This window comes from Phaseolus vulgaris, chromosome 8 (genome assembly GCF_051622355.1).
Source record: "Phaseolus vulgaris cultivar YP4 chromosome 8, ASM5162235v1, whole genome shotgun sequence".
In the NCBI taxonomy this organism is placed as follows: Eukaryota; Viridiplantae; Streptophyta; class Magnoliopsida; order Fabales; family Fabaceae; genus Phaseolus; species Phaseolus vulgaris.
The window spans coordinates 17,305,519-17,330,192 of NC_143505.1; the positions used below are offsets into that span (position 1 = coordinate 17,305,519).

At 31.5% G+C, this 24,674-nt stretch overlaps 1 protein-coding gene across 3 annotated transcripts; it reads left to right on the plus strand.

Annotated features, from left to right (window-relative positions):
- The first annotated feature begins 1,913 nt into the window (after positions 1 to 1,913).
- LOC137824262 (kinase superfamily with octicosapeptide/Phox/Bem1p domain-containing protein) lies at positions 1,914 to 20,194 on the plus strand. 3 transcript variants are annotated; one of them, XM_068629820.2, is made up of 9 exons: positions 1,914 to 2,285; positions 2,890 to 6,152; positions 6,227 to 6,304; positions 13,474 to 13,626; positions 14,081 to 14,244; positions 14,325 to 14,472; positions 18,463 to 18,585; positions 18,676 to 18,763; positions 19,612 to 20,194. In XM_068629820.2, the coding sequence occupies exons 2-9, from the start codon at positions 3,324 to 3,326 to the stop codon at positions 19,809 to 19,811; spliced, it is 3,783 nt and encodes a 1,260-aa protein (XP_068485921.2). In that variant the 5' UTR covers positions 1,914 to 2,285; positions 2,890 to 3,323; the 3' UTR covers positions 19,812 to 20,194. The 3 variants fall into 3 exon arrangements, 2 of the variants coding, with proteins under 2 accessions (XP_068485921.2, XP_068485922.2); XR_011083229.2 differs by having other exon boundaries at positions 1,938 to 2,285; positions 14,031 to 14,244; XM_068629821.2 differs by having other exon boundaries at positions 1,938 to 2,285; positions 2,885 to 6,152.
- The last annotated feature ends 4,480 nt before the right edge of the window (positions 20,195 to 24,674 follow it).

Sequence of the window (24,674 nt, forward strand, 5' to 3'; positions counted from 1 at the left end):
ATATAAGTCTTAGTTTCACTTGCTTAGGAAGAAAATAAAATATATTAAAATTGATTATTACCTTATTCGGATTAAGTTACAAGGAAATGTTATTCTACTTTCATATATTTTCACAAAAAGTATCCTATTTTTTTTTTTCCAAAAAAATGTGTAATATCCATGACCTAGGTTAAGAAGGGTATTAGGATTATCCTATTTGTGTTTCTCTAGCAAAATTATTTTTAGTTTGTTGGCTTTCAAATATACACTACACGAAAATCATAAAATAGAAATTAATAATTAGTTGTTATAGTGACTAAATTAAAGATCATTTTAATTTTTTTTTAAAATGAGTTTCTATTATTGTTAAATAGTTTCTAAATTGGTATCTAATTAGCTATCAAAGTTCTAACTACCAATAATTTAGATTCTAAATTTGGTAGCAAAAACATTGGTTGCTAATTAGATACCGATCTAGAAACCATTTAACAGTAATATAAACTAATTTAGAAACCAAATTTCTTTTAGTCTCTAAAATGGTATCTAATTTAGTTACTATAGAAACTAATTATTTTTTGTCTCCAAATTTAGTTTCTATTTCATGATTTTTTTTAGTGATAAATTAACTTGGTTAAACAATTAAGTATAAAATTGACTTCGATTTTCATTTTTCTAGTTATGATAAAAAAAGCAATGAAAACAATATTCTTAAATTGATTTATTTTGTCCTCTGCAAGAACTCTTTGTGTTTTAAAATTGAGCAAAATATTTATAAAAGATTTGTTAATTATTTAAAAATAAATTATGAAAGTGACCTTGAAGAGGACAGAAAGAAGCATAAGATGATATAAAACAAGTGTCTCTCACAACATGAGAAGTATTCGATTTGGAGGGAAGCACGTAGTTTCTATTTTTAATTTTTGAGACAGACACTTCATCACTGCACCACACCACACACCGTCTCTCACGCCCATTTCGCTTTCAAAGCTAAATATCCACACATTCATTCTTTTATAATATATTTTATTTAATATAAATATCACTTAATAATTTTCAAATGCATTTTCTGACTTCGTAATTTTTTAAAAAAATATAGTTTTATTCTATATAAAAATCAGAAAAAGTCTATATAAAAAAATTAACTATACATTCAGTTCACTTTTAAAATCCTAACATTGATTTATGTTAATAGTATGTAAATAACTTACTATATAAGATATTTTTTTTATCTATTAACAACAAAAACTAAATAAATATAAATTACTTTACTAAAAAAAAGTAAATAAATATGAGTTACTATAGTTAAATCCTTATACATAATTACAACCAAAAACCTTATTCATTATTCACTCTTACTCTTATTAGTAAACATGTTTTTATATTTTTATGTATACATATATAAAACACTCCTAACTTATATAAGATATTAATAAATATACTTAACAATAATTTTTTTTTGCATATATATCATTATGAGTCGAGATTAATAGTATTTTAAATAATTTTTTTAATTTATAAGATGTTTTTTATAAACAAAGTCGTTAAATTTTAAAACAAACATTACAATATTTTTTCAATAGACTTGAAGTAAAATAATATTAAATAACAAAAATTATGATTAAAATTTGTATATTTAAAATTAATATGTGATTATACTTTTATAAAAATTAAAATTACAAATTTACGAAATTAAGAGAAGAAGAAAAAAAAGGTGAGATAATATAAATAGTTTCACTATTTTTACATAATTAAGCTAAATTATGTTAGAAATAAATTTTAAAATAATTATGAAAAAAATAGTAAAATTATTGTTCGTAGTTTTTTAATTGAAAAATAATATAAACCTCTTTTACATTATTATTGTAGCTATTAATTACTCGTAAAATTTTATGCATGAGTTTTTCTATAAAAGTCAGAAAAAAAGTCACCCATATGACATACTGGAAAACAATAAACGAAAAAGAAAATTGGAGAATAATTTGAGTAGAAAAAGTGAAGGGTAGCATGAAAGAGTCTTTTTTGCGTTTCATTTTTTGCTCCTTTGGTATCTTTTTAAAATATTTTATTATTTTCCGATGATTGTTTGTCATTCCAGAAAATTTGAAACAGAAAAAAGGATGTGTCCACGTAGGGACATCGGAACAAGAATATGCAACAAACATAGGGAGAAGAGAGAGAAAAAGAGACTGTGTGTTGTGTGAGATCCAAACTTGCTTTCATGGTTATGGCCACCGTGTGTTCTCGCCGCTTAATTCTCGCCATTTCGCCAATGTTGCTTTTCCCAAGCACAAATTCAACCTTCATGTGTAAGCTACGTTCACCCTTTCCCCCACTTTCAATCTTCTCTCAATTCAATTCAATTATATTCAAATCCGGGATCCAATTTTATTTTATTTTTTTCCTTTTTCTTTCTTCTCTCAATGTTGGCTTCAATTGTGGCACTTGTGGAACATAGAAAATAATGTTTGTTTGAACACAGGGTAGTTTCTTTTTTTGCATTGATTTCTGAATTTTTTTATGAAAACAATAAATCTTTTTTGTTGGGAGCCCATTTTTTTAATCTGGAAAATTATGGTTGATACCCGTGTTGAATTCTCGTACGAACATCTTGAAAATGTTCACTTTTTGTTGCCTTTGGTGTCACCTTTATTAATCAGGATTTTTTTTTATGTTGAGTCCAGTTTTGAAATATGGAAACGATTGGATTTTGATTGATCACCAGTGTTGAGCCCTTGCATGGCGGCTTCTAAAAGTTTTGTTTGTTTTTGCTGCTTGGATGTCAACTTCTTAAATTAGGACAATTTTGTGTTTTGATTGATGGTTTGATTCCCGCCTTCAATTCCTACAACCATGGTTGATAATGTTGTGTTTGTTGCTTCTGATTTGCTTATGTTGCCTTTTGAAGGATAGTTGGTGTTGTGGCTCACAACTTGGTCTGAAAAACTCATCAGTTTGTCATAGACTATTGGCCCTTCTAAAGAGTTGAAGATTGGTTGGTTTGTATATATATGCACAGCGAGACAAACTTAGAAAAAGCGGGTATTTTATGTTTTCTTGTTGATGTATGCATTGATTCTTGTTTAATTGCCAGAAGATGTGATCCTCCTCTCTTCGGTTGTAAGAGACTGTACATGATTTCTTGCTGCTGTTCAGTATCGTAAAATATATCTCCTTTGTTTTTGGTTATCTTTGATATGGTATTTGGCAGTTGAGAATTGATAACTTGGGTGTCAGTAGGAAGAAGGAATCAGACACGAATTTGTTGGTTAGTCAGATGTTTACACTTTTTGGCTTGTTACTATACCGCACCATGAAAATAATTAGTTACGAGAGAAGATGAGTAAATGGCACTAAATAAGACAGGAAGCATGTTAGGTACCAACACTGGTAAGGATCCTAGCGTGTTTCCTCAACATGCCCAACAAGATCTATCTGGTAGTGTTTCAAATACAGGGCGCCATGTGCAAAGTAATATCACTATGCAGGCAGGGGAAGAATTTTCTGGGAATGTTGGTCGTGATGGAATTGCTGCTGGAAGAGTTGTTGTTTCACGAGTTATACCTCGAAATCATGAGAATGTGTTTGGGTTAAATAGAGAGAATGGCAATGTGAGATATGAAGATCTTACTAATATTTTGGGGCTGAGGAGAATGAACTCTGAGAATTCTTCTGACATGTCTGACTTTGTATCTATAAAACAGTCAGTACAGGAGATGGAAAATGGAGCTGCTGAAAACATTTTTAACAAAATTCAAAAGGGTGATGGTATGATGAGGAAGGCTGTTCAAGAACCGGTGGGTGACCAGTCTGGTCTCGCATTTGTATCACCCCTTCATAGATATGAAGCTTCTCAGTCCAATGGATTTTCTGGTTCAGGAGTTATAGATGATTTTCTGTCTGGGAAAATGAAGTTTCTTTGCAGTTTTGGTGGAACAATATTACTACGACCAAGTGATGGGAAACTCAGATATGTAGGGGGAGAGACCCACATCGTATCTATTCCAAAGGATATTTCATGGCAAGAGCTTATGAAGAAGACCTTGGGTATTTGCAATCAACCTCACACAATAAAGTACCAGCTTCCTGGAGAGGATCTCGATGCTCTAATATCCGTTTCCTCTGATGAAGATCTCCAAAATATGAAAGAGGAATACCATGGGCTTGAAAGACATGAACGTTCTCAAAAACTTAGAATTTTTTTAGTTCCTTTGGGTGAATCTGAAGAGACATCAACAGAGGTGAGTGCTGTTCAGCAGAGTGATCCTGATTACCAATATGTTGTTGCTGTAAATGGCATGGGAGACTCTACTAGAACAAACATTGGTGGGCAAAATTTGACAAATGAATCCAGTCAGTTGGGGACAGATTTGAACTTTACTCCAGTTGTCCCAAAAACAACAAATGCTTCTCCTTTGGAGATCAGGGATGGTATTAATGCTTTAAACCCAGACGGGATTTTGAATGATTCCCTGAATTTGCAAAGGCCCTTGTCAATTCCTCCCACTCCAATTCCAGTAACAGGTTCTAACACAGGTTATATACAATTACTCGGTGACCATTCATGTCAGGGAAGTATTGAGAGCAATGCATCATATGCTACTACTCATCTACATCCTGAGTACTCTAATATAAGCCCTGCTGGTTGCATATACCCTCAGCATGTGGCTGCTACTTTGTCAAGTGACACTTATCCTTATCAGCATGGTGATGTTGGTCAGCCCGAGAAGCTCAATGGAGGTCATTTAGACTACAATCCTAGCAAGAAATTAGTGACTCCTGTATATGTTAATCCCAGAGATGAAATTTTTGGTGGAAGGTTCTTGCAAAGGGAAAGGGTCTACTCTGAAATTCCTATTTCATACTTGGATGATGCAATCTGTCGACAGGGTGAATCTTACGGAATTACAGACTCCCCTCATGGGATGCACCATGCCTTTTCTGATCCACAGTTGCTAGATAGTGGAGCAAGATCTGCTTACTGCTCCCGAAATGGATATGGTCAATCTTTCTCCCTGAACCTTGAAAAGGATCAATTATCTTCATTGTTAATCCCAAGTGTATCGCAAGTGAACGCCATGGAGCATCAACATGATTCCATTGTCCATCATCCTCAAATACAAAGTACGACACCAAAAGTGGAGTCAACTGAGGCATACAAAAGGCAAGATTTGGCATCTTCTCCATACTATGAATCCATGGGAATGAATGATCTTATTGACATGGATAACATATTAACTGAAAAAAATAACTTAATTGCTCCAACTGATTTGAGTATACCCAGCTACGAAGCAAAGGATGTTCTGGAAAATTCTATGAAATTAGAAAGGATGAAGTTAATTGAAAAGAATAATTCTATTCACAAGGATAACAAGGTTCATCAGGGGGAATCAACTGTCATTGACAAGGGATTTGTGACTGAGTTGCATCTTTTGGACTCTTTCCCTGCTAATAACTTAAATGCTAATACTAATATGCAAAAGAATAGGGAGCTACCTTCTGAGGGTATTGTACCTGCTCCATCAGACACGATGGGTGTCTCCTTAATTAATATTGGGGAAAAGACCACATTTGATTCTTCGGCTGGTGAACAAGGGTTTGACTTTTCATTGCCCAGAAATTTTGACTTAAATGCTCCAATTTTAAATTCTGAAGTAGGCTCTTGTGAGAAAAGTTCTCGAGGAGACCATAGGTTCAACCTGTCCATTCACCCAGATTCTCTTAAAGCTGCACAAATTCATCTTTCGAACAATCAGATGCCTATAGATTTTCAAGAAAATCCTACAGTAGGCTCTGGAAATTTGTATCCTGCTGCATTTTGTCATGATCTTGGTCCAAGTCTAAACATGCCTATGAATGGCCTTGATAATTCAAGCAATATTATGCCATTTAAAAAGGCACCATCTTTTTTTGATGACTTCATTGTCGACAATGGTCAAATGGTGGATCAGTTTATCCCCAAACACCCTGCCTCTGGAATGTCAAATGTTGAAGATAAAATTTCAGAACAACCAAAAGTTTTAGAAGGCTGTACTGATGTGAATCAAGTGGAGTCGTTAACAGTAGCAAACATGACTCATGTTGTTCATTCATATAGTTCGGGTGATATTGGAAGTGCAGTTGTATCCCCATCTCATACAGAAGCTGGGAGCATCATCCCCGAGTCTGAACCTGAGGTATGAAAAACTGAAATAAGATGTCATTGCTATTTTTTTTATGGCTTCCTGAATCTTGTTTAATTTATTTACAGGATTTTACTGAAGACAAAAATGAATTTCTTTCTGATGCAATGATGGCAGAAATGGAGGCTAGCATTTATGGTTTACAGGTTGACCATCACTGAAAATGTTTGATTTTTTTCTCACAATGACAATGTTTGATTAGGACTTAAATGATTTGAAAAAACTAGCTCCCTTCTGAATTGTTCTCTCATTAAAAATTTATGTTACACTTGAATTTAGAGAATGGGCAAAAAATTAGTGAGTGCACCTCAACTGATGTATTATATATATATATATATATATATATATATATATAAAAGATGGTAACCAGTTTAATACAAAGAAAGGGCTTCTGCCCTCTATCACTTGACACAAAGCGAGATAAATTTGAAAGTTAGCTTTATAAAATGTGTACAACAAATAATAAACAATTATTTAACAATCTCCCTTAAGCTTGTTGTACTGAACTCTAGGCCCTCTTAAAGACTTAGTTAGATTGTATGTAAGCGGGTCATTGGAGTTGATAAATTCAGTGCTAAGTTCCTTAGACAAGAGCTTCTCCCTAACAAAACGATAACCAATCTCTGTGTTTGATTCACTCATGAAATCATGTATTGGAGGAGTTGAAAGAAATAGATGGAATGTATTTATGATGTGTTTTACAAATGTGATTACAGTCTCAATTTATAGATTGTTTACAACCTAATTAAGGAAAGAAATAATAGGTAATGAAAGCAAGAAATAATGGGTGATTAAAGCTGTACAAATCAAATCAAATCATTAACAAATTTGTCCTAATAAATAGATAATGAAATTTGCACTTAATTACAGAATAATTCTTCTGATTATGCAACACTCCCCCTCAAGTTGGTGAATGTATATCTATCATTCCCAACTTGCAAGGAAGATCTTTGAAGTGTTTTGTGGGAAGTCCCTTAGTAAACATATCTGTCAATTGGAGTCTTGAAGGGATGTACTCGGTGGCTATAAGACCATTATCCAACTTCTCCTTAATGAAATATCGAACTATCTCTACGTGCTTTGTTCGGTCGTGTTGAACTGGATTGTGTGCAATATTGATGGCAGACTTATTATCACACACCAAACCCATAGGAGCTTCATATTTTATTTTGAGATCATCGAGTATGATCTTCATCATAATAGTTCACAAACCCCTTGAGTCATGGCTCTAAATTCTGCTTATGCACTGGATCTTGCAACTACATTTTGTTTCTTGCTCCTCCATGTCAACAGATTTCCGCCCAAGAACATGCAATAGTCTGTGGTGGATCTCCTATCAACAATTGATCCTTCATAGTCAGCATCAGTATATATTTTCATGGATAAGTTTTCCCCTTTTTTGAATAGTAATCCTTTCCTTAAAGAGGCTTTTAAGTACTGAATAATTCTATTTATTGCTTGCAAGTGTCTTTCTCTTGGATCATGCATGAATTGGCTAACCACACTAATTGCATAAGCTATGTCTGGCCTAGTGTGTGATAGATAAATGAGTTTTACCACAAGTCTTTGATATTGTGTCTTCTCCACCTTTGGATTTTCCTCATCATTCTCAATCCTATGATTTTGCTCTATTGACACTTCTGTGGTCTTGCAACCCAACTTACCAGTCTCTTTGAGGAGATCAAGGATGTATTTTCTTTGAGAAATAAAGATGCCCTGTCTAGAGTAAGGAACCTCTATCCCAAGGAAGTACTTCAACTTCCCAAGATCCTTCATCTCAAATTGAGCAGTCAGTCTCTCCTTCAAAGTTTGTTTTTCAATCTCATCATCACTTGTAATAATCATACCATCTACATAGACCAAAAGTAGAGTGAGTTTACCATTTTGAGAATGTTTTATAAACAGAGTATGGTCACCTTGGCTTTTGTCGGTACCCCAAGATACCATAGCTTGAGTAAACTTTCCAAACCAAGCACGAGGTGATTGTTTAAGACCATATAGGGCCTTCTTAAGTCTGCACATCTTATTCCCTTCATTAACAACACCATAACCAGGTGGAATCTCCATGTATACTTCTTCCTCCAAGCTTCCATGCAAGAAGGCATTTTTAACATTAAATTGATGCATCGCCCAACCAAAGTGTCCTACCAGGGAGAGAATAATCCTAACTGTATTCATTTTTGCCACTGGAGCAAAAGTCTCCTCATAATCGATCCCATAGGTTTGAGTATACCCTTTTGCAACCAACCTTGCTTTATACCGATCCAGTGTGCCATCAGACTTATACTTAACTGTGTATATCTACCTACAACCCACTGCTTTTTTATCTTTTGGTTTCTCTACAATCTCCCAAATCTCATTCTTTTCTAATGCGCTCATTTCTTCATTCATGGCTCGGATCCAGCTCTCATCTTTTAAGGCTTCTTCTACTGAAGTAGGGATTCTGATTGAATCAACAGCTGAAAGAAAACTCTGGTGTTGCATAGAAAGTTTTTCTGTAGACACAAATTGGGATATAGGATATTTTGGCACAAGATCTTTTTTCTTTTCTCAAGGCAATAGGTAAATCATTTAGGTTAGGTTCAAAAATAATATTTAAGGTGTCCTCAAGAGTCTCACGGGTATGGGTTCTTACCTCCGGTTCGGACAATTGAAGTTGTTTGACTAGAACGGGTTCTTGTTGCCTTCGTTGATATTGTTTTCCAAAATATTTGTCCTCATTATTCTTCTCTGGTAATGATGTTGGTGTAGGGTCTTTGTCATCCTCCCTAAAAATGAAATCCTACAACAAAGGAAAAGGTGGCAACTCAAGAACCTCAGCTTCTTGACTACTTTCCCCCTGAAGCTGAGAACTATTAAAGAAAGACTCTGTTTCATGAAAGGTGATATCCTTGGAAACATAGATTTTAGAACTTTGAGGGTGATAACATTTTTTGTACCCCGTTTTGTTGAGGGCATAACCGATGAAGACAAATTTGATGGCGCGAGGATCTAACTTACCCCCGATAAGGACTATGAATATGCACAAAAGTAGGACAACCAAAGATACGATTTTGAAGACTAGTCAACATGGGAATAGAAGGATAGAATGTGGTCATAAGCTGAATAGGAGTAACACACTCTAGAACCCGAGAGGGTAATCTATTAATCAATTAAGTGGCAGTCAGGACTGTTTCCCCAGGAAGATCTAGGGACAGACGTTTGGAAAAGTAAAGCTTCAGTAACCTCAAGGAGATGACGATTTCCTTTCGGGCAGTGGCGGGTGGCGGTCAATGGTGCAAGGTGGTGGCCAATGGAGAAAAGAGAAGGAAAAAAAAAAACAGTTACAACAATTAAGGTTGCCCCAAAAAAAAATTTGCAGCAGTGAAGGCTACCCAGAAAAATAATTGCAAAAGATTGCAGAAGCAAAGTCTCCCAGATCAGGAGCTTTGATACCAAGTTGATAGAAATAGATGGAATGTATTTCTGATGTGTTTTACAAATGTGATTACAGTCTCAATTTATAGACTATTTACAATCTAATTAAGGAAAGAAATAATAGGTACTGAAAGCAAGAAATAATGGGTGATAAAAGTTGTACAAATCAAATCACTAACAAATTTGTCCTAATAAATAGAGAAGGAAATATGCACTTAATTACAAAATAATTCTCCTGATTATGCAATAGGAGGCAATATGAAACGCTGCCTAATTATTATAGTACAACTTCATTTGCTTAACTTTACAAAATTTCATATGTTCAAGAAGTTGCTTAATCCACACAAGTTCATAAGTGGCCAGACCATAAATTTGGTTTAATCCATATTCAACTTCTACACTGGACCAAACAACAACATTTTGTTTCTTGCTCTTTAGAGAGTGAATATTTCCTCTAATGACTATACAATATCATGTGGTCAATCTCCTATCAATGGGACACCCAACCCAATTTGCATCACAATACCCTTAGATTTGAGTACTTCCCTTGTCAACAATCCTTATTTTGGAGCCTTTTGGACATATTTGAAAATACAAATCACAACATTTCAGTTCTTAATTTGAGGATTATGCATGAAATGAGTAACAACTCCAACTGCATAAGAAATGTCTAGTCTTGTAATAGTGAGAATAGTTTTTTCAGCAGCCACATATAGAACTATTATTGGGTTTGCAATTTGCAATCCTATCTCCTCCAAAATATCTAAAGCATATTTTCTTTGTTCAATTACAGTAGTTTCCTCTGACTGAGCCACTTCCATGCTGAAAAAGTATTTCAGATAGCCAAAGTCTTTGGTATACAAATGACTAAATAAGTGCTCTTTTAGTTGAGAAATTCTAGTGGTATAATTTGTTATTATAACTATATCATCAACATAGATCATTAGATAAACACTTTCCATGGGAAGTATGACGATAAAAAGTAGAATGATTTGCTTTGCTTTGTTTCAATCCAAAAATCTGCATAGTACGACTAAATTTATCAAATCAAGCTTGAGATAATTGCTTCAGTCGATGTAATTTACGAACTTGACCATACTCGTGAACAAATAATCCAAGACGTTGCTCCATGTAAACTTCCTTCTCAATGTCACTATGAAGTAAGACTTTTTAATGTGATCAATGATGAATAATAGCCATAGCAAGAAAGAACCAAATTGTGCTGATCTTTGTTACTGGAGAAAAAGTATCACAATGGTAAAGACCATACTTGGTCAAATGTGCTCTAATTCCTTTCACACCCAGTTGCACTACATGTGAGGAAATTTTCATGGATACCTTTTGTAACTCTTTACCTTCTCCCCCATAACTCTCCCACCAAAGAGCTGTAAAATTTATTGAATTATAATGTAATTAAAAATTTATAAATCATATAAGAATGGTAATGAGTAATTTAATTACTGGGTTGTTTCATATTTTTAGTATCTATTTCCCATGTCCATTCCAAAAAGCCCCTTAGCTCCCTTGAACTTTTCAAGTTGTTGATCAATTGCAACTTTGTTCTTGCATTCAAAACCATTCTTTGAAATGTTTCCTATAAACCAACCAACCCCTCACTATCCGGATTGAAATTTTTGTCATATTCATATCTAAGACAATAAAAAATAAGTTGATGAAAACAAAGAACATAGTTCTACTTAGTAGGACAAATTGATGTAATTTAAGATTGAGATAATAGGTTGTTGCATGTAGAGACCTATGTAATTGTAAATTCCACCTAGTATCAATAATTTTCCATATTTTTTTATATCTTGTTTCTTGCTTTTGGAAATTTTTAGCAATTTTCTCTTTAGCTCTATCCATTGCTTCATAAATATATGGCATGACTAGTTTTGCATCACCTTCTACAAGCCTCAATACTTTTACAAGTGGATTCACACATTTTAGGCAATATTGATTGATCTCTCTTAAGAAATGGACTTTAAGTCTAACTCAACCTTACAAAATCTATTTGTAAGATAAGGTTTGCATTTATATACAATGAATTGACCTTATCTTTAGTTGATGTGGGATCAACACACTCCCCTCATGCCGAGACCAACCAACTCATGTGTGCGACTATATATTTATAGGTGGTCCGATAGACAACCTTTAACATTTTGATGAAAAGAGGACTCCTTGTAAGATTAAATGGGAATGCATTACCATAAATGCAGTTGCAAACTTCTTGAATTACATCTATTCTTGTAATATGCATTGATTGTCATTTGGTGGAGATCATTCTTTTCTTTTGCTACTTCTCTTGTAACTTCTGCACAATCAAAGTTGATCTCCTCTTTCTTTTTTTTCTTTACTTCTCAGCAAGTTCAAAACTATTTCCTTCGCCTCATCTAGAAGACTACAACAAGGAATAACATCTTTCTTTATTCCAACAAGATGATGTTTCATCCTTGCTATGTCACCCCAACAAGTATGAGAACAAAATTTACATTTTACTTATAGTTTATTTGTAGGAAGACTTTCACAATACTTCCAAGTAATATCAGAATCCCTTTTTGATTTACCCATTTTTAAAAACCAAGACTACAGTAAACATTTACTCCATTGTTCGCTCCTCCACGCCTCCTGCTATCCTGCTCCTCCCGTAGTTCGCTTCTCAGTCGTTCACTTTTCCACCGTTCTCCATGTCACTGCATTTGGGCCATTAGATGAGAAGAGGGAAATCGTTGTTGGTGGAGAAACAAGTTATTGGTTAAAATAAAATGAAGTTAAACCCAAATGCACTACGCAATTCAAGGCACGATACAGAAGTGATTCGCAATTCATGATTCTGTGATTTTTTGAACGATTTGCACTTGCATCGTGCGATATGGGAGCAAAAATGATTGTTTACATGATTCATAATGTGAGAGAGCAGAATTGTATCATTTCGTACTATTCTTATCATGTATCACATGATACTTACTATTGTGCTTACATTAACTTGAATTTAAAGGATGACAAAAAAATCATCGGGTGTACCTCAACAAATGTACATATATATATATATATGTATGTATGTATATATGTATGTATGTATGTATATATATATGTATGTATGTATGTATATATGTATGTATACATATATATGTATGTATGTATGTATATATATATATATATATATATATATATGTATGAATGTATACATATACATGTGTGTATTCAATTCAAGGTAGTTTTACAACAAATAATAAACAATTATGTAAATTTATATATGATTTAGTCATCTATGTAGTTTAGTCTTATCTTGCACTATTGTAGAATCATACTTATTTTTTGTGATTTGTTACTTTTCTTTATTATGAAGTTGAAGTGTTGAATTATTGTTGTTTTAAGAGCATTAGGTTATACATGTATGTCATTAATATTTTTTTTAATACTATTTATGTTGGGTAAAGTCACAAGTAAACTCCTTGTGAGTTTACAAGTTGAATCTGAATCGAGTCTACAAAAACTTTGTATGTTTATATACTCTTGAGTTTGACAATCTTGTTTGTAGCCTTTGCTTATTCAGAAAAAAATTATCGTAATTTGTTACAATTATTTTCTATGAACTACTAAAATCAATTGGTTTGATGCCATAATGGTTAGAAGAGAATTAATGAACAACAAATACAATTATATCTAGCCATTATTGATAATCAGGGAGACCAAACTCTCTTGTTTGTTATTTGATAAAATTGAGTTCTACTTCCAAAATTAGCCTGAAGGAAGGGTTTTATTTGTTTATGATGTTTCTCACATTCGAGTTTCATTGACATGTTGTGTTTGTTAGTATATAATTTCTAGTTTTCTAATGCTCTTCTACATTTACATCTTTTGTTATTTTATAACTGATTTCTTATATTATGTAATTCAGATTATAAGGAATGCTGATCTTGAAGAACTTACAGAGTTAGGTTCTGGTACTTATGGAACTGTTTATCATGGAAAATGGCGGGGAACTGATATTGCTATAAAGAGAATTAAAAAGAGTTGCTTTGCAGGAAGGTCTTCCGAACAAGAACGCTTGGTAAGTTTACAGTGCACTTTTTTAACAACTGTTATGTTGAATGACATAAATATTTACATCTCAATCTGCTCGTATGTTTAATGTTACTTCATAATAAAGTGGATGGATTAGTTTAGGATTAAGTCCAAATGCATTTGTACTCTCTCGTCCACCCTCCTTGTTTTTTCTCCCTCACCCTCTCCTTTTTCTCTCTTCATGTATCTATCTTCCTAAATAGATTATGTTGGAAGTTAAATTTTATTGATGTCTCAAATTCAAATGAACTAAAACAGAAGTTTTAAAATTTAAACCATAAGGTGAAAACGTGTCTTTACGTACTATTTTCCATTTTTTCTAAAAATTTTAAGATCATTTAAAAATTGTATACTAGCTTCAAAAGTAACTTTGTTCATTTCTGTTGGAAGGAAAAGTCCGCTAAGCACTGGAATCTTACAATATTTCATGGCTTTGATAGGCAAAAGATTTTTGGAGAGAGGCTCAGATCCTTTCAAATCTTCACCATCCCAATGTGGTTGCATTTTATGGAATAGTACCGGATGGGGCTGGAGGAACTTTAGCAACTGTAACAGAATACATGGTTAATGGTTCCCTTAGGCACGTCCTTGTAAAGAACAATAGGTATTATAACTTAGTAACTTTCTTTCAATATAATTTTGAATGTTATTTATGCACGTACCAAATTTCAACTCTTCATGCAGATTACTTGATCGCCGTAAAAAGCTAATAATTGCCATGGATGCAGCTTTTGGTATGGAATATTTGCACTCAAAAAATATTGTCCATTTTGATTTGAAATGTGACAATTTGCTTGTCAATCTAAGGGACCCACAACGACCAATATGCAAGGTAAGAATTCTAGATGTAAAGTTTCAATTTGTTTAATGTTAAGGAACGAGTGTAATAGATTTAATAAAATCCATATGTTAAACTACATTGCAAAGATTGGGTTATACTGATAAAAAATTATGTTAAATACAAAGTAACAAATATCCAAATTACCAAAATGACATGATTGGGTCATCCTACACAATAAATAAATCTTGACATGTTTAAATAGTTTCCAACACTCTTCTACACGAAGGATACAATTCAAATGCACCGTGTATATAACTTCAAACATCTCATGGGCTTAGTGAAAGTATCCACAAGCTAGTCATTTGAATTGATTAATTAAGTGGTGATGTTTTTGGATAAATCTTCTGCAATGAAATGGAAATCGATATCAATGTGTATATGGTCTATTGAGGCCATTGAGGTCGTGTTTTGGATTCATTAGCAAAGGTGACTATAAGAGAAATTTGCTCCTTTAAAAGACGAATCTTTGATTTGTCAATTCTATATGGTTGTGCAATCTTAGTTGACCTAGATTGCATGGCAATAAAGACAAAGTCACATTTGGTAGCGAGATAGGTCATGTATATCTATTCAATTATCCACAATTTGATGTATGAAGCTCATGTATCTTTTGGATCCTATAATAAACCTTCACAAGTCTATTATAAGAGAAAAAAAAAGATTAAATTAAGGACAAATCTAGTTTGTTACATCTATTAGTGTTAGTTGTTTTTTTATCTGATTTCTATTTTAGCATGTTAAGAAAATGTAATTTTCTTTGTAAGGTGCCCTAGTTTCACTAGGAGGAGGTTAGGGATTCTGATTGTGTTTAAGTAGGTAAATTTAGTGTAGAAAAGGTAAACTTGTTTACTTTGTTAGTAATTGTTGATACTTGGATAAATAAACAAGTAATTCTATGATTTGTTTCTCAGAAAGGAAGAAGTATTTGTTTATCAAGTTGTAGTTTGCCAATCTTAGAAAGCAACTCTTAACAAATTGGTGTGATCTTTCTTATCCCTTTCCAGTAAGGATAATCAAGTTGGAATATTGGAAAAAGTAGTGAGTAAACACATGATAAAATTGGGATAGTTGAAGACAAATATGGAATATAACAAGAATCTTTTGGCACAAATGAATGAAAAGAAGGCTCATTTGGTTGTTGGAGATAATTCTGTAGTAAACAAGAATAGGAGGGACTTTAAACCTTCCAAGAAACTGAAGCTTGCTATTATTAGCATGGAGGGAAATGTAGTGCATTGGTTCCAAAATTGGAGACAAAAGTCCAAAATCCATCTTGGAAAGAATTTTTCAAAGCATTAATGAGAAGATTTCTAGAATGTGGAAATGGAGCAATATATGAGATGTTAGTCTCCTTATGATAAACGGGAGGAGTAGAGGAATATGTGTAGGAATTTGAGTTATTGGTTGTCAATGGCAAACCGAACTTGAAGGATCAAATATTGGGCTATTTTCTGTAAGACTGTAAAAAGACATTAGAGTTTTTGGTGAGATACATGACCTTGAGGACCTTAGTAGAGCCATGGAAATTGTGTGATGTAGAAGAAGCCATGAAACGAATGCATTGTATGGGAGAACTGCAAGAACATGATGCTAATTTAGGATTCCATTTTCAAGGAAAAGGAGCCATCAGGCCTAGAGCACGGGTGACGAATGTTTCAATCAATAATAGAGCCACAACAGAAGATATTAGGAGTTCATAGGAATCAATTTCTTCGATGGAAAAACCAAAATTTTCAAGAAAAAGTAGAGTAACACGTGTGGGCTAGCATATGGATCTGGGCTCAAGTGTGCTAAAAAGAAATTGGTTGAGGATACGGTGAGCAATGCTGAGAAACTAGCCATGACAGGAGAAGAGGTAATAATAATGAGAATGCACCATGAACTCTATCTTAAGGCCTTTCCTTAGAAGGTGTGTCCTTGTTTTCTTTTATGATATATTGGTATAGAATAGGGCATGGGGATATCATATGGATCATCTGAGGCATGTGCTGGCTAAATTGACGAAACAGTCTTTCTTTGTTAACTAGAAAAAAGTGCGCTTTTGGAAAAATAAGACCCTCTCTCGTTCCCACCGCCACCTAAGCCTCTAGACCTGAATTTGCATGCAGTAGCCAATGGGTTCCCTCCCTATGATAGAAAATATCACAATACTTTCAGGAAGCGTAGATAAAGATCATGGTGTTGAAGATGAGCCACGAAATCAAGGTTCCATTGTTCCAACCATGAGGACAAGGTTGTTTTTTAGAAGAGTGTATTGTTAGGATACACAGAGAGGAGGAGTTAGTTAGAATTAGAATAGCCATGAGTTAGTTACTTGATTTGCTAGTTAGATATAAATAAGAAAGAAGGAGAGGGGGAGGGGCAGTGTGTAATATTTTTGTAGATTGAGCTTTAACTCTTTGTGAAGGGGAAACCCTTGGAGGAGAGAGTGCTCTCCTATTTCTTGTTCTTTTCAATAAAAACCTTTCTTTTCTTCTCTTTATAATTCTTGGATCCTAACACCTTGTCATTTTCTACGCATGCTAAATTAGTCTATGAGAAAAAAAAATGGATGCCTTTGGTACTAGCTATTCAACATTGGAGGCCACATCTGTTATGTCAGAAATTTACTGTATTTACAGACCAGAAAATTTTATAAATCTATTGGATCAGAAAATAACTATTCCAAACCAACCAAAATTGGCTGGAAAAGTTAATAGGGTATGAATTTGAGATAGTATACAAGGTGGGTGCTTCCAAGTTGCGAATGCCTAGGAGGGATGAGGATAAAGAAATGCAAGTCATATCAAGAGCCATTTGGTTGGACATTACAGTGATTGACGAAGCGGGTAAGATAGATTCAGTTTTAGCCAAAATTTTGTGGAAGGTTTAAAAAATTATCCAAAGTCACACCTATGCTATATACCCTAGATCAGAACAGTTTGTATTACAAGGGTAGATTGGTTTTATCAGCATCCTCCCCATGGGTTCCTAAATTTCTCCATGAATTTTATACAACTTCCATAGGGGGACATTTATGGACTTTCAGGTATTTACAGAACCCATAGAAGAATGGCATGGTCAATTTTTTTGTGTTGACATGAGGGAAACAATGACAGAGTATATAGTCACCTGTCATGTGTGCCAAAGAAGCAAATATCAAGCTTCATTCACAACAAGGTTAGTACAACCATTACCCATTTCTACAGTCACATGGGAGGAAATCATTATGCATTTTATTGTGGGTCTTCCTAAATCTAAAGGTTTTGATGCAGTGCTGGTAGTTGTGGACAAATTGAGTAAATATGGACATTTCATTTTGCTTAGGCCTTCTATATTGCAAGGTCTATAGTTGAGATTTTTGTTAAGGAAGTCATTAGACTTCATGGGGTGCCAATCTCCATTGTAAGTGACAAAGAACCTACTTTTTCAGGCTAAAAAAAGAAACATAATGAAATTCCTGTCTTGAACAAGAAACATTATTATATTTTTTTTAATGAAAATTAGCTATAAAGTGTTTTAATAAAAGACTGAAAAGGCATATTTTAGAACTGGTAATAGAATCATAAAGCAAGCATTGACATCTGGTTGGTTAGAAATGACTTGGGTGATTTTCAAACCCAAAACCCATTATCCTTCAACCCTTTGCCTCAACGTTTTCACTCCCCACTGTCCCACCCTCTGTCAATTCTAATTGGAGCACTGTAAAGTTATATCAATGGATTGAATAAGATTTGTAGCATATGCTTGAAGAAAAAATGTGGGAACTGGGAAGCAGTATGGAATGAACTTTTCTGTTTGGGAAACTATACCTGCATGGTTCATTTTCTTTGTTTTTACAAGTACATTGGGGTAGGCAAAGGTGCAGAGTAGAAGGCAACTACATTTGCATTGAAGACAAAATATTAGTCTGATCTAATTTAATGGTATTTTATGAAGTTGTCTTATTACATAATATGACATACATTTTCTTTTACAACTTCGTTGATTATTTTTTCCCAGGTTGGAGATTTTGGATTATCAAGAATTAAACGCAATACCCTGGTATCTGGAGGTGTGCGAGGAACCCTTCCATGGATGGCACCAGAGCTATTGAATGGGAATAGCAGTCGGGTTTCTGAGAAGGTAGCTTGAGACTGTTAACATAAAATTTAGTAATATAGAATAATCAATGAGTTTTTGGCAGTCATACAGCTTGTGGAATGACTTTGACAGGTTGACGTTTTTTCATTTGGCATCTCAATGTGGGAGTTATTAACAGGAGAAGTACCTTATGCAGATATGCATTGTGGTGCCATTATTGGTAAGAATCTTGTCAACAACAGTTTATACCTTAAAGGAAAGCTAGATTCTTTTATCAGACATAAGAAATTTTGGAGGAATGGAGCAACATAAAGAAAATTAAAATCTTATTATTGTAGGAGGTTGCATTATTTTCTGTTCTATTTTATCTTAAAGGGATGTTAATCTGGGATGTGCACAGTAACAAATAAGGTCATTAACTGAAGTACTATAGTTGTGAATCTGTCTTTGTTGATTAGCATATTGGTATGACTAATGCCATGTTGCTGATGTGACTCCAGTTTTTGTATTCTGTCTGGTCGCATTTCTTTAATTTTTCTTATGTTAGTTTAATAGACTTGTACGGTTAGAATGCAGATATTGCTTCATCCAGTTATCAGTAAACTAGAGTATATACAGGGCATAAACTATGTTTCTTTTAATATTCAACCAATATTAGTATTTTCTGAATTTTCTTTTGACTTCGATGTTCTTCATAGTTGTTTGAAATTCACCGTTAACATACATTTGGTTCCAGGATATGATACAATATAGGAACAAGAAAAATTTATATGATGGAATAAGAACAGAATAAACTTTAATCTTTTTCAATATTTAATATACACACCAGACAACATTAATGTATGATGATGTCATATTTGACACGGGGCAGATAGTTATAGTTATTGGTGGTGGTGGTGGTTGTGAAGAATGGTCATGGTAAATTTATATTACATTTTATTCTTGATATTATAGATGTCAGGGATGTATTGTCAAATCTTCTTATGGCCCTCTGTTGCATGTCTTAATGCCACTGGAAGAATATCAACAACTTTATAACTTTCATTATTGGGTGACATGTTCCTTCAGGGGGTATTGTAAAGAACACTCTTAGACCTCCTGTGCCTGATCGATGCGATTCTGAATGGAGAAAGCTTATGGAAGAGTGTTGGTCACCTGAGCCCGAAAACCGGCCATCATTCACAGAGATAACCAGCAGGTTAAGATCTATGTCTGTAGTCCTTCAACCAAAAGGGAATGGTCAGGCATATCAGTTAAGACCCTCCTGAATGAAAGAAGGCACATTTTCTGCAGTTATGTTTGCTGGTGCAGGATTTTCATTGTACAGTACTGTGCTTAAAGAAGTAGTCAAAATTGGGTTGACATGCTTCCAGTGTTATCACAACATTTACCTATTGTTTCATGTGATTTTTATTAGCTACGATTTCTTCATTTGTTCATTCTTTTTTTGTAAAAATCTAAGGTTAAGATCATGTCATAGTAGTTACTTAGATATATGGAATTTTGTACTTAGTGCATGGCTGAACATTTTGCAGAAGATATATAAAAACAGGAAAGAAAAGGTGTCCTAGTGTGTATACAGCCAACAGTGCTTGTAATATTTGTTTTGATTGCTGATGTGAGAATGTATGTTACTCTCCTTAGACTTTTACTTCCTGCACCCCACCACATATTCATATATCAATATAGTCTCTTACACTATCTTGTATTGTAAATTATAAAAATATATAATCTCATTAAAATATAAAAACATTAAAACTTTAAAAAGAAAAATATCAATTCTTACAAAAAATTTACAAAAGAGAAATTATATAAGTGTCTTATTTTCTGTTGTGAAAAAAAGGATATATGGTCAATCTTTCTCGAACATAAATAACATTTTTCTTTTCTAAAAGTTAAATAATTAATAAATATTTTTATTTTAATTATTTAAAGAGTAAAACAAATATTTAATTTTTTAATTAATTAATTATGAAAGATTGACTGATGATCCTATTTCTACACGTAATCTAGAACGACAAAAAAGTCTTATTGGTCATTAAAATTATAGGTGTTTATATATATATATATATATATATATATATATTAAGTTACAATAGATTAGCAACTTATTATATTTAAAATAGTAATTATTTTACATTTTTTTAATAAAAGAGGAGTTTCAAGATGTTTTTCCACTAATCCTATCAAAAGTGCTTTGGCAAGAAATTTACAACTATTAAATTAAGTACAAACACAAAAGTAATGAATAATAAAACCGTTTAAAGGGAATTTGAATTTGAATTCAACTTTGATGAAATAGTTACTAACTAAAAGTACATTGAAGATAATATAATAAAATTTCAAACTTAGAGATAGATTTTTTTAACTAAAGATTTTCTCTCTCTTGTTTTTCTTGAAGTATCCATTTTTTTTGGATGATTTTCCAAGTGAGCTCAAAAGATTCATTAATTCTTCTAACAATTTTGTGAATCTCACTTCTTGGAGGATACCCTAATAGATAAGAGAACATAATCTTTATATCACTTGCAAACTCATCAACTTTTGAATACTTCAAACTTTTTAATTTTGACTCAATCTCTGACAAACTTGTTATCTTTTCATTTTTCGTACTCTTGTTCTTATTGAGATCAATCTTCTTGAAAATCCACGCATCTTTTCCCACCATCAAACGCTTCATCATTACCCAGCATTGCATCCTTTTACAACGATCCATTATCATTGCGAGTTCAACTTCTAATTTCTTCTCTTTTAACCTTTTCAAACTTTTCTTCTTATCACATTGCTTGACCGTTGATGGATCTTTCACGTTAATCCATATTGCTTTCGCATAATATCCCTTTTTATTCTTCAACTCACATACTCCTTCACATTTTTTTGGACGTGAAGAATAAATCTTTATAACGAGCTTTTTCCGAGGTTGTTTTGATTCTCCAATTGTTTCTGAAAGAATGAACACAGAAAGCTATAAGGATGAGTTAGACTTAAAACTCACTTCTTAATAAGTTATGACTCAACATATAATATTATTATATAGAAAAATGTTATCATTAATTATTTTAATTTTTAGTAATTATCTTAAAAAAAAGAATTGGTTTTAGAAAGAATGCAAGATATGCTTACAAAATCATTCATGGAATTCAATATCATCGAATTAGAGGAAATAATATTTAAAACTGTATTGTCAGTATTAACAGAAAAATAAAACATATTTACATATTATATATCTCAATTTACTTAAAAAATCATATTAATTACTTATCTTAAATATTTAAATCTAATATAATTAGATAGGATGATAGTAAACTAAATCTATTAAATCATTCATCATATATAATCTAATTTAACTAGATATTGTAATAATTAGTTAAATTATATTCAAACAATTATTTTATCTAATCAAATTAAGTTTAAATAGATATGAAAATAAAAATTAATTAAATGGTATTCAATTAATGATCTAATATAACAAAATCCAGTTTAATTAGATACAGTTTCTAATTATCTTATTAAATAATGTGAATATAATAATATATGTAACTAATTATATCATCTAATGAAATCATATTTAAGAAATCGATTAATTAATTATCTTTCTGATCAAAATTAGTTTTATTAGTGATATTCAATTAAGTTATATTTAAAATATTGTTTTATCTAATAAAATCTAATTTAATTAGATATAGTGATAACTAATTACGTTTTATTTAACCATTGCTATCTTATGAATTTAGTTAAATTATATTTAATTTATTCATGTCTTCTGATAAACAATTTGTGTCTAATTTTATAGGTTTACACAAGACTAACAGCTTTCAATAATATTATAATTTTTTAAATTTTTTCTTAAAATTGTTTTAACTTTTTAAATATATATATATATATATATATATATTCAATTTTTTATCAATAAAAAATAAAATAAATTAAAATAAACGTTTAACGGTTGCTTCAACCCGTACAAAAAAATTAAAACATAAAAGTCCAATAGAAATAGTCTTTCTTCTCTAGTTAATTTTCTTATCATTTTCTTTTAACCAAAATTTGTTCTCATTTATTTTGTGTGGTGAAATTTTAGTGCACATAAACTTTAGCTTCGTTATATTCTAGAGTCAATAAAAAAAATACAAATTGTAGAAATTTTATTTAATGTAGGTGATACTATTTTTATTCTTTTAGTATACTTTCGCTTATGTTCTCTTATATTTTACTTGGACGAGGAAGTGAATTTGAGAGAGTAGTTTTATAAAAAAAAAAAGTGAGGTTATTTATGGAAATGAAGGAAAAGTTTATAAAAATTTGAGAGAGATGTGATAAGTATAATTAAAATTTTAATTTTTTAATTGATAATTTAAAAAAATTAATGTAAAAATAATTTTAAAATGTAAACAAAATTTAAAGAAATTTTAAATTAAATTCAATAAAGTATTATAAATTTTAATATATAAAAATTTATACTTTAAAATGATAATCAATTAATTTAAATTTTAATATCAAATAAAATAATTACTTATGTTAAATATTGAAATAAAATATAATTAGATAGGATGATAGTAAAATAAATCTATTAAAGCATTCATCATATATAACCTAATTTAACTAGATATTGTAGTAATTAGTTAAATCATATTCAAGCAATTATTTTATCTAATCAAATTAAGTTTAAATAGATATGAAAATAAAAATTAATTAAATGGTATTCAATTAATGATCCAGTATAATAAAATCCAGTTTAATTAGATATAGTAATATTTAACTAATTATCTTGTTAAATAATGTGAATATAATAATATATGTAACTAGTTATATTATCTGATGAAATCTAATTCAAAAAAATAGATTAATTAATTATCTTTCTAATCAAAATTAGTTTTATTAGTGATATTTAATTATGTTATATTTAAAATATTATTTTATCATAAAATCTAATTTAATTAGATATAATGATTACTAATTACGTTATATTTAACCATTGTTATCTTATGAATTTAATTTAATTATATTTAATTTATTCATATCTTCTGATAAACAATTTGTGTTTAATTTTATAGGCTTACACAAGAATAACTGATTTCAATAATAATGTGACTTTTTTTAATTTTTCTTAAAATTGTTTTAACTTTTTAAATATATATATTTATGATAAGGAAGAACTCATTTAATAATTTTTTTTTCAATAAAGAATAAAATAAAATAATTCCAAAAGAATCTTTGTTCTCTTATTGATTTTCTCACTACAAGAAAAAGTGTTTTTAGAAACTAAATTTTTGGTTTCTAAAATGATAAAATTAGTCACTAACTTAATTAGAAACTAATTTAGAAACTAATAGTCTTAAGTGGCTAAAATCATGGTCGCTAATTTTAGATATAATTTAGATTCTAATTTAGAAACCAATTTAGTGACCATTAAATAAAAACCAATTTAGTGATCAAATATGTAGAAACTAATTTAGTGACCAAATATGTAGAAACTAATTTAGTGACCAAATATATAGAAACTAATTTAGTGACCAATTATATAAAAACCAAATTAACAACCAATTTTATTTAAACCAATTTAGTGACCAAAATATATAGAAACTCATTTAGTGACCAAATATATAAATACCAAAAAATGGTCAATATTGGTCTCTAAATAATATAATTTATTATAAAATATTATTTTATTATTATTTATTTATTTATTTATTTATTTATCAAGTATAAAATCAATACATTTGATGTATCAAGTATTAAAATTTACACAACTGCACCTACTATCATACTCACTCTTACTTTATCACCCTCTACCAACTATGGTTTTAGTTCCTAGCAGTGAAGCAAAAAAGATTGACATAGTTGGGATAAAACGGCATAAAAAAACAGAATAAAAGGACTTCAAAGCTCATGAGAGTGACACATATTATAATCCTGCAGCAACAACTATGTTGTCATTGAAAATGATTCAAACAAGTTCATTAATTTTACGCAATGTAGAAGCTAAGAGTTGCTTCCAATCATTATAAATGATTCAAACAAGGCGCTTGAAAAGTAAAAAGCTTAATCTATCATTTTTTTGTGTGAACTTTATTCCATGAAGAGCCTCTATATAATCATCTACCTGTCAAAAAATATAAAATAAAATTTATTAG

What these genes read in the sequence shown, in the direction of transcription:
- LOC137824262 (XM_068629820.2), top strand. Translation starts at nt 3,324, where the DNA reads ATGGCACTAAATAAGACAGGAAGCATGTTAGGTACCAACACTGGTAAG. An exon ending in CTAGCATTTATGGTTTACAG is followed by an intron (nt 6,305 to 13,473) that starts GTTGACCATCAC and finishes TATGTAATTCAG; the next exon opens with ATTATAAGGAATGCTGATCT. An exon ending in GTCCTTGTAAAGAACAATAG is followed by an intron (nt 14,245 to 14,324) that starts GTATTATAACTT and finishes CTCTTCATGCAG; the next exon opens with ATTACTTGATCGCCGTAAAA.